The sequence below is a fragment of the Diadema antillarum genome, unplaced genomic scaffold (genome assembly GCF_040938485.1).
Source record: "Diadema antillarum isolate AM-2024a unplaced genomic scaffold, OU_Dant_1.0 seq00000889_RagTag, whole genome shotgun sequence".
Classification (NCBI taxonomy): Eukaryota; Metazoa; Echinodermata; class Echinoidea; order Diadematoida; family Diadematidae; genus Diadema; species Diadema antillarum.
The window spans coordinates 1,994,091-2,005,213 of NW_027271753.1; the positions used below are offsets into that span (position 1 = coordinate 1,994,091).

At 38.9% G+C, this 11,123-nt stretch overlaps 1 protein-coding gene across 1 annotated transcript; it reads left to right on the forward strand.

Moving 5' to 3' along the window:
* Positions 1 to 320: 320 nt before the first annotated feature.
* LOC139740902 (uncharacterized) lies at positions 321 to 10,366 on the forward strand. Its single transcript, XM_071651487.1, has 4 exons — positions 321 to 397; positions 1,842 to 2,278; positions 8,179 to 8,286; positions 9,278 to 10,366. The coding sequence occupies exons 1-4, from the start codon at positions 325 to 327 to the stop codon at positions 10,325 to 10,327; spliced, it is 1,668 nt and encodes a 555-aa protein (XP_071507588.1). The 5' UTR covers positions 321 to 324; the 3' UTR covers positions 10,328 to 10,366.
* The last annotated feature ends 757 nt before the right edge of the window (positions 10,367 to 11,123 follow it).

An 11,123-nucleotide genomic window follows, 5' to 3' on the forward strand; every position in this document is an offset into this window, starting at 1 on the left:
ATTCAAAGCATCGATGCTGTTAATCACCTCTGCATTCACCAGTCATTGATTTATTTTTGCTACTTATTGGTGTGACTTCCATGATAATGATTTATATTTCCTTTGCCAATAGTGATGACGCTGAAATAATACATATGATATTGATAATGATAATAATTACAAGCAGAAAAGAAGACAAAGAGAATGGCAATTTGCTGAAGAGCGACAATGATCATATACTTTTCATAGTCATCATTTTAATCTTGTTTCCAGGCGTTCTGTTAACTCCTCTCGGTGACCCTTGACCCTTGACCCTCGTCACCCAATCCTCGTCCAAGTGACCTCATGGGGCCGTACTCGATGCCAGATTCGATCGACCACTGCGTATCCCCCGACGGCCGACCAACCATCCTAAGAGGTGAGGTGATCGAGGGTCAAGACCCGCTGAGACAGGGAGCTTAATTAAACTGAAAATCCATTCTGCGTTCGATCTGAAATTGATAACCACGGTCCAATCAAACAACCAGAGCAGTAAAATTTTCACAAGAAAAGATTTTTCTTTTTTTTGTTGTTGTTGTTGCAATCTTTAAATTGGAAAAGAAAGTTCAAAACTCATGGATTTTTTTTAAAGCCATGAACTACCAAAGTATTCATGACTTCTTGAAAATGGTCGCAACCTCTTATGCAAATTAGATAAACTGACGATATTATCGCCGCACAATAACACAAAAACAAAACAAAAATTAAAAGATAAAATCTTTAGAGATACCCTTGCTAGCTCATTACAAAAAAAAAGGTGCATTCTGTAATATGTTACACGTCACTCCTTCCATTCCGTTTCCATTAAAAATTGAAATTAACGAATATTTGTTTACATGTCAACAAAAGAAATGGTCGATGATATCAACTAGTTTGCACAATGTAATTGTGACCGTATAGTCCTGTGAACACTTTTGACTTTGTGAAACATCGTACTTATTCATGCCCAATTCGATTCTTTCTTCTTCTTTTTTTTTTTAGTTTGCTTAATATTACTCTATCAAAACCATGGGGTCTAATTTTACTTTTATTCAGAGTATACAGATGGGATCTTTTTTTTTAAAGATGTAATAAAATTGGTAGAGTATTTGTCCACTTCATCAACTGGAGAAAATGGGGATAAAAAAGAAATAGTTCCGATACTGCAGTTCCCAATTTATCGACTCGACGGTTTCCCTTGTAGTCGACTCGCCGACTTCCGGCAACTCGTCCATTTGTTTGCGCTTTGAAGCTTGCTTTGAGTATGAGAAAGGGAGGTCGGAGGTCAGATAAAGGGGACAAGCCCGTTAGCAGGAGAGTCTGAAGAAAGCAAACGAAACCATGGATGGACCATTTCATTTCATAAGTTATGATTGATGACAAAAAAAAAGAAAGAAAGAAAGAATTGTGGTTGCAAAGCGTTACACTCGTTTCTCCCACTAAGAACTCGCCCTCTGAATTCTGTCACATTTTATTCATTGATAGGGCGGATATAATATAGGCCTACGTGAATACCAAATTGGAGATGAGATATGGGGGGGGGGGGTGAGGGAGCGAAATTGCAAGCGACAGAATAATTGAAGGAAACAGATAAAGAGCGATATATTTGCACTATTCAAACTTTTAGTAACATTGGTTAAGGTCTTAGTCCATTAATTTTTTTTTTTCATTTAAGGCACTCATACCCAACATCCTAAAATCCTATTGATCTTGTGTATGAGCAGGCCTCCACGAGATTAAAAGAGTTGCCTGGATAAAGCTTGTTTGTTTTACATCGTGTTTTAAGGAGAAACAAGACATCTAAATATTGTACTCTTCTTTCCGATCTCATCGTTTCTCCATAGAGTTTGAAGACATGATAAGAAGTGATGGGCGTCTAAGCCAATCTCAGGCTGCCGATCATGTCCAAAGCACCAGCAACGCCCATACTCCGACCACACCTGATGCTCCACAGACCCCTGCCACACCCATAACTCCAGGAACTCCCCACACCCCCACCTCGTTCCTCGGCCCTCCCATCACTCCAACCAACCCCGGCCCGTACCGGACGCGCATGCCCTCGTTGACGGAGAGCGATTCGCAGTCGTCAGTCCTCACACAATCGGATTCTGCATCGGACCAGCAGAGCGACTCTGCTTCAGTTTGCAGCGGGTCGGACTGGGCTAACTTCGACATCAGCCCGCTGGTGAAGGAAGAGCTGAAGCAGGCTATCGTGTCGAGGAGAAAGACACACGGACTACCAGACGTGCGAATTGACTTTGAGCCAAAACCACCTAGCCAGGTTAGATTATAAAACGATCAAAAGAATTCAGAGATTAATAGACGTGTAGACTGGTGGATAGATAGGTAGAGAGAGAAAGACAGTGAGGTGATTATACAATATCATGTAAAAGATGAGGTCACAATAGGATACAGAATGATGCACGTGTTTGCTCAGATTAGTCAAAAGCTTTTTTAAGATATGTCTCCAGCTCTATTCTATTACATGCATTGACATTCAAAGGTCGCATATCCTTTTTGGAAGCGTCATGACATTTTGCATGGTTGAAAAAAAATGATGTCTCCCAATATCATGTATGAAATTTGATGGTAATGCACCTTCGAGTTGGTTTTTTCCCCCTTCTTTTTTGAAGAAATATAAAACAGTTTAATCCCCTGCCACTCGAGAATACCCTCCCTTTTTGTACCAAGAATAACGGTTTTTTTTTTTTTTTTTTTTGGGGGGGGGGGGGGGTCCGAATAAATTCACTGGAAATCTATAGACTAATAGTGGTGCTCTCCCCTCCATCATAAAGGAGTTTCCGGTTTTATTATTCTGAGGAAAGGTCTGACTCACCTACCTCTGCAATATACCAGCTTGTGAAAGGAATCTAATTTTCAGGGTTACAAAAGGGACACACGAACTTAAGCTTGGGGTGTTGAAAATAAGTAAAGACAACACGTTGCAGAGTATGCTATCTTACTGGCTGTGCTAAAATTCATGACGTTTCTCGATTCAAACGAAGTCTAAATACACAGGAAATGAATTATACACTCAGCAAAAAAAAAAGAAAGTAAACGCTTTTTCAAGTTTGGATTTCTCATAGAATATTTCGCTGAAAGCTAAAGTATTATATACCATATTGAAGGTAATTTAATTGGCTATCAACCTGGTAGGTCAACAAAAAGGGAAACTTAACGCATGAGTGAGCACCATCGTTTTTCTCTTCCGGGGCACAAAAGTAAAAATTGCAAAACTGAACAAGTTGCCATTCATGCGTATGTGCTCTTCCATGAAACAATAAGAACAAACAACAAATTTCACGAAAAAAGAAACATGAATTAAGTTGCAAAAAACAAACCTTTGATCTCTATGATATCTTTAAAGCCCAAAAGACTAATGAAGGCTAAAAATAATGGAGGAAAATAACGCTTCTTATGTCAAATCTAAATTCAAATGAAATAAGAGAAGAAGTTTAAATTAACAAAAATGGTAGAAATTTGAGCCTTTTTTCAAATTAGGAAATTGTAAATAATGTTTGGTTCTTGAAATTGTCACATGGATTTTAAATCACTAGACTAAAATAAAATAAATAAAGAAATTCTGCTCATCTAATCATCTTTATGCTTTTTATTCCCTATGTCATTTGAAGTTTGACTTGACAGAAAATTCTTGTTTTTCCCCTTTAGTTTCCCAGATTGTTTTTCTTAGTGTTAATAAAGAAATAAAGAGAACAAAAATTTATTTTTCCTATTTCATTCATGTCTCTCATTGTGTTAAACTGGTCTTTTGTTGTCAATGTTATATCGTGAAGGTCATTTGCGAATGAAAGAGAACATGTCAATTTTTGCAATTTTTAATTTTGTGCCTTGGAGGACAAAAACGAACGTGCTCACTCATGCGTAAAGTTTCCCTTTTAATTAACCTATGAGCTTAATAGCCAATTAAATTACCTTTAATATGGTATATAATACATTGATTTTCATCAAAACCTTCTATGAAAAATATGACCTCGAAAAAGTGTTTACTTTATTTTTTTGCTGAGTGTATTACGCAAGGATTTTCCGGATATTTATTGACGAAACTACGAAATTAGATACATGCATCATAGTTAAGATATCAAGAATTTTAATGAATGTCTGGTAACAGTACTAACTAAAGATTACGTCTTCCAAACCTATGACAATAGTAGACATGACCCGGAGATTGTGACGTCATCACTGTGTGTGTGTGTGTGTGTGTGTGTGTGTGTGCATTTTTTTCTTTTGCTCTTAATGTAATGTGACAACTTTCATACGAGGCAGCTTTCACAAAAAGCAGAAACAAAGGCAAAATCCAGTCAAATTGAAGGAAGGCCATATTGAAACGCACGATGGGATGACATAATGACGTCCTATGTGTCATAAAAAGACAGTACTCTCAAAAATTACCTACCGAAAATGCGTTTTGATTATCAAGCAAGTAGCCTTCGACCGTTATGGACATTTAGGACAGAATGATGTTCTGTAATTTTCCTGCCATCAAATTGTTAATAGGAGAGAGAAAAAAGTTATGGAGAGGACACAACACTTATTGGATCGCGACTAATATTGGATAAGTTAATCTAAACCAGTGAGGTACATGAAGACCATTGACAGGGCAGGTATGAGGAGACTAAAAAGAAGGCGTGTCTCTCAATTCATTTACCAGAACAGGAAACGAAGATTAAAGGTAGTGTTTATTATTGGGAGCAGTGATTAAAAAAATGTTCGAGTTATCACATTTGATGCATATATGTGTAGGTCTGTTGTATCACAAAACATCCTAATATATAAAAAATTCGCACTAAAGCCTAAAATGTACGGAGATATCGCTGTTTTTCTCAATAAACCATATCTGTATAGATGGTTTAGTCTAGAAACAATTTCATTATAACTATTGTTCACATTTTGTATATTTAACAATACTTAACATTGATTATACTGATTAACATTTTTACATTGATTATTTCCAACCCAAACTCACATTTTAGAACTATTTTGAAGCACTAAAGCTGGGTCTTTGTTTAATCTGCAAATGGTAAATAATGCCTTTAACTGTATGTCGGGATGACTGACAATGTGCAAGGCTTCGTTGTTCTATATGCAGATATAGTGGCTACTGAATAATCTGAAATCATTGCTGACTGCTAAAATAAAGCAGTCCCGTTGCACTCTGTCAGTACAATCTATCATGCTCTGCACAATCAATAAATGTATCCCAATTTTCAGGTCATGTATTGGCGCATATACCAGTTACCGGTAGCTAGCTATTGTAACTATAGATATCAGCGGTTTGCTGCTTGAGTCCAACTGACAGACACTTCAATCTATAGATGTGACGACAAGTTGATCGAGCGGTATTGTACTGTTACGTAAGACTCCACCACTCTTCGAGGGCTAGCACAGGTTTCGTCAAAAACGCCGACAAAAGGGTGACGTCAAACCGAAATGTATCACCACCATGTACCTATTGTTTGCAGTCGCTTGCGGAGGAGCCGTTTCAATAGAGAATAAACAGTATTAGCAGTGTCTTGGGTAACGGATGCATTCTCAGTCTGTTTTGAGCCCAATAAGAGGAATTCGTTCCCATGGCCTACTTCTACTTTCTATTTTCAGAAACTCTTGGTCCTAATTCCGATGGACTGATACCGGAAATACTTTTTCTAGACCAGGTGAAATGGGTAAGAGGGTTATATAAAAAAAGAAATAGCATGTGCAATATGCAAATATGTATGAATAATTATACAATTGTGTGCATATTATCTGCATAGAGATATATAATTGAGATTTCATTTATTGGCTCCACGAGAGAAATGAAGAAACAAACTGGTGATGCATTTTTGGCCAATAAAGCAGTTTATTTGACTCAAATTTTCGGCGTCCTACGCCTTCTTCAGGAGTTTCGTCAAGATTCCTGAAGAAGGCGTAGGACGCCGAAAATTTGCGTCGAATAAACTCATGCACTATATATATATAAATACATTACCAGTTTGTTTCTTCATGTATACATGTTTATTTAAATACAATAGAATGGAGAATAGAATGATATATACAGAGAGAAAAAAAAAGTGCAATTGCCGTTTTATAGCTGCGAGAGTCGAAAATCAGGTGGGAAAAGGTTCGGATTGCTTCGAATGAATTAAACTTTATCCTCAGTTGTTTCTGAAACAATACTGTCAGTTCCACTATGTGAACATTGAGAATATAGCTTGTTCTATCAAACTGGAGAGAAAATAATACATACCAATTCAATTCAATTCAAATCAGATGAAATTTTATTTCCAATAACACATGTTTGTTATCAATACAGATTCAAAGAAAACAATACAATGTATTAAAACAAAAATATATGCACTTATATTTACGGAACTAATTGTTACTGGAAAAGAGAGATGGTAAATGGATGAACAGAGAGGTGATCAACGGACTGCATCTACACTAACTATATACACAATCTTGTCGGTGCACGGAAAGTCGCGCCGTGCTGCGCGCGGCGTCTGGTCGGGATATAGGTCAACATGTGCCTGAGCAAATGGTATAGAGGATGACTTTTGTAGATGAAACAAAAACACAGCTTTAGTGATTCAAAATAGTTCTAAAATGTGAGTAAGGGATAGAAACAACCGATGTAAAATTTTGAATCAGTATAATTAATGTTAAGTATTGTTAAATATACAGAATGTGCACAGTAGTTATGATAAAAATGTTTCTAGACTAAACCGTCTACAGTTATGGTTTAGAGAGAAAAACAGTGACGTCTCCTTACATTTTGGGCTTTATTGCGAAATGCTTATATTGCAGGATGTTTTGTGACACAACTGACCGACATATGCGTCAAATGTGATAACTCAAACATTTTTTATTTAAATCACTGCTCAAAATGGTAAACAATACCTTCAACAGAGTGAGAAAGAGAGAAAGATAGAGAGGGGGATCTAGAGGGGGGAGGGAGAGAGATACAAATGGATAGACAGACAAAAACTGAGGGAGGTGTGTTGACAGCAGATTCAAAAGAATGTAAAAAAATAGATGATTGTGATGATAGTGATCATGACGAAACACTCTATCCTGGTGGTTTCAAGTTTTTGCTGTTATTTTACACCGTGTATAGTGTTGTCACAAAACACAGTAGACTGACCGGTGTGGGCAAAAGACGAGTACGTTGTCGAGGTACACGGTGGGCTGGAACCAGTGACATGGTGTGTGTGCCATAATGTGTGTAGGCATGTTGCACCTTTTTATCAGCACCGACATTGTAGTCATTATAGTGATCACTGTATCTACACATAAAGGTGTCGAAATTGGTGTACCATAAAGTGGTGCTGTGGTGTTAAGTGAACTGACACCGGTGTAATACCACAATGTTGATGTCATGGTGCATAGTGTCTCGGTGGTGTCAATGAGTGTCGTGAGGTGTTATCCGACGCTGTGCATCTGAATCAATCACACTTATGTCAATGGAAGCAAACGTGTCCTCTTATAATATTACGTAGAATGAAGAATCAGGTTAAAGCTAAGTAGGCCTAATGATTGCACCCATTAAAGTTAACCGGAAATGCAGGACTCTCAAAATCAGGAATAAGCTTAGTTTGAGATTTCTAATGAGGCAACGCAAAATAATCAGCTGCATGTTAAGAAGGATAAGAATGACAGGAAGAAAACTGGGCATTATTGTGTATCACTGGTTGATACATTTATCCTAACTTGATTTGTTTCAAAAGCTCGTTATATTTTAGCCATTAAATATATTATGAGCAGCACCCTTTCACAGAAAGGGTCGCCCGTAATAACATACATTTGATGTTAATATGAACGATAAGATATCTTTCATACTCGACGTAAACTGCGGCGATTTGCATTTCTGTAATCAAGGTCAAGCGATGCCTCCGTAGGCAGTACATGACATAATCGTGACTCTCAAGGTGATGCCATGATAATCAAAGTTTTATATCTCCCCATGTTGGCCTAAACCTTTGGTGGTTGTCATTTACGACGTTCTGTCATCAACTACAACACGATGGCACTTTCCATGCATGTCTTATCGCAAAAAAAAAAACCAAACAAACAAACAAACAAACAAACAACAACACACTATTAGGGAATTCCCCCATTGATTACCATCATGAGTTCATCCATATCATCTATTTGTTGTTGTTTTTTCTTGTTCCCCTCTGCACACAGTTGACCCCAGAGGAAGAGACGAGAAGAGAACAGCAGAAGGAAAGAAATCGATCGGCGGCTGCCAAGTGCCGGAGCAAGAAACGACATGCTGTGGAAAGGCTGGTTGAAGTACGTATTTTTAGACATAGCCATAGGTTCGAGAACTTCTTTTTACTCACCAAGTGGGGATAAAACTACTTAGAAAACATCATTCACGTAAAAACAAACGAAACCCAAACAAGCAAGCACTGAAACAAAATCGGTACACTATTGATGGAGCAGGGATCTCAGTTGTAGGATAACTTGCCAGTACATCATCAAATATGGCGTCTGTTGGACCTCTTAACATGTCCTTTTCATAGTTGTGATGTCACTTGAAAAGTACTTAGCACCGACTTTTTATTGGCTGTCTATGTTGTAGAAGATTTTCTGTTTTTGAATTGACAAAGGCTTGACTGGAATCACGGCTCAAACTGCGACAAGAACACTGCTTATATCGCGCCTTCATGGCTCATCGTAATATTCTGAGTTACAAAAAGATTCATCTGATTGGAATATCAACTGGTTGAAAATTCATTTTGTCACAATCAGTTGCAAGAACAGGTGATTTGCAACTGATTGTGACAAAATGAAAGTTCAACCAATATTCTAAGTCGTAGAATGAAAGGAAGGAAGCAGCATTTCTCCAATCTTAGTATTTAAAAAGGCTGGATATGAAATGTTTTGTTCTCTTGCTGTTTGATGACAGAAAAAAAAAAGATGACGAATAATGCTACCATGGGAGATGATTGTGTCCTTGTTTAAGACGACGATATTTTACTTACAACATTAACACAGATTATGATCATGGTGAGAGTGCGCATTGTGTCTCATTAGTCTGGATATGTTTTACTCCGCATCAAAAATTTATTCAGCGAATTCAATGCGAATTATTTTTTTTTGTACACCTATGCAACCACGATTGTGCGAGATAGTCAATTGACAGCATGAATAAGTCTGGAGAATTAAAACAATCTTTCAGTTGAGACCATTTCAAACGTAATTAGATTGATGTCTGCTATTGTTGTCCCGATCTTCCGGCAAATCCTTCATTTTGGTTGATTTTTGTTGAATTGTCCAGGAAGCTCAGGAGCTTGAAACGGCCAACACCCAGCTCCGCAGTGAGATGAAAAGTTTGGAAGCGGAGCGTACGAAGCTTCAGTTCCTCCTCGACATGCACTCGCCAAACTGCCTTAAGCAATCCGCGATGACAACGTCACTGGATGTCGAGGCATCCGACGCGAAGAGAACTCGTCTGTCTACGTCAACGAAAGATGTCGCGAGCGATACGATAGCGAGAACGTCTACGGCCAGCACAGCATCGTCATCGGGATATGCTTCGGTATCGCATGTGTCCCCCACGCCGTCCACGACGTGGAGTCAGAGCAGTACGGAGCCGTCGACGCCAGCTTTGCTAACACCCACGAGCTTGAACGACGCACCAATATTCCCCCAACCTTGCACCTCAATGACGTCCATGGACATACCCACGTTAGACGCTTCCGATGACGTCGCCAGTTGCATGGCATCATCGATTAGCGTCGACACGACGGACGTCACCACCGATGTCTTTCAGGCTGTATTCCCTCCTTTGGTTCCTCCCACTCCCGAAATGGATGACGACGAGGATCCTCTCTCGTCGTCGTTTGTGAAGCAATACCTCGGCGACGGTGATATCGGACCTGGCGATCTTTCTTTTCCGGTTGCCGACTGTCACGACATTCACATCCCTAACCAGACCTCGGGCACTCCTCAGATTGACGAACCAATACAAGGAAGATCACTCGGGGAGTCGACTGGGGTGAGCACCGATCTCAGCCGCGGCTTCGGTGGTGAAATTTCTAACGAGCCAGAGGAGGCCCCATTGACGCTCTCCTTCTCAGCTCTTTTGGGTGTCTCGTCCCCAGAAGACTGGGTCATCATAGAAAACTCTGATGTACCATCGCCAGGAACAAGTGCAATAGACCTTGAATTGTTCGATAGTCGCCCGTTTGCGAGTGAGAGTTTCACCGCAGAGGGCGCTACATACGAGGCTCCAGTTCAGAGTGAACAAATCGGCTGCCATGGTAACCTCGTATCAAATTCCCATCACAAAGCGGGAAACGATATCAACCCACCCACATCATCTTGACACACACGCAATTACATTTCAGTTATTTATATACCGTACTAAGGCACCGACAGTACCTTCTTTCATCGTTCTATTAAGTCAATTTGTACATTGGAGTAGTCCTTACTAATTGCACAGCTCCACAATTCGCCGTGCCATGACATCTGTACTATGTCATCGCTGTACCCAGTAAGATCATAAGTCATATTTATGTTCAATTTGTATGATCGACTGTGTCGTAGCTTTCATTGCTTAACTTTGCCGTCTATTTTTTGAATGTCTGACTGTAAGAGAATGATTTTGCTCGCTTTGAAAATTGTTCAGTTTCATTGATGACGACGTTCATTCAAAATTTGGCTTTTAAAAAAATATTATGACACGTTACGGGAGACAGTACAAATGTAACACAGTCATAGCATCATGTAAAGTACATTATTATTATATAGCTTGCCAAATTACAATCATATCTCGTTCATTCCATGGCTGGTAGTCGCCTTATTTAACTTTAGCAGGACGTTTGAAGATGTCCATCAATTTATTTATTAGCGTGAGATCGGTGGCCACAGATGAATTCGATCTTACAATTTTGCATTTTCCACATCCGACGACGTTGACACTCTTTTATTTATGAAGTGTTAAGTGTCAAGAACTTGTGTGTATGTTGTACTTAGAAGGGGAAATCTATTCCAGCATTGCGTTTGTTTGTTTGTTTGTATGTATGTTTGTTTAGCGAAGCCAACGGGAAAAAAGTGGAAGTAAAACATAAAACACAGCAAAATACTTTATTCATATGATCATGTGATTTAACTTAAACCTG

Bases quoted from the DNA above. Each gene is read 5' to 3' on its own strand.
- LOC139740902 (XM_071651487.1), top strand. From the start codon at position 325: ATGGGGCCGTACTCGATGCCAGATTCGATCGACCACTGCGTATCCCCC. The intron at 398-1,841 runs GTGAGGTGATCG...GTTTCTCCATAG, and splicing joins CCGACCAACCATCCTAAGAG to AGTTTGAAGACATGATAAGA. The intron at 8,287-9,277 runs GTACGTATTTTT...TGAATTGTCCAG, and splicing joins CTGTGGAAAGGCTGGTTGAA to GAAGCTCAGGAGCTTGAAAC.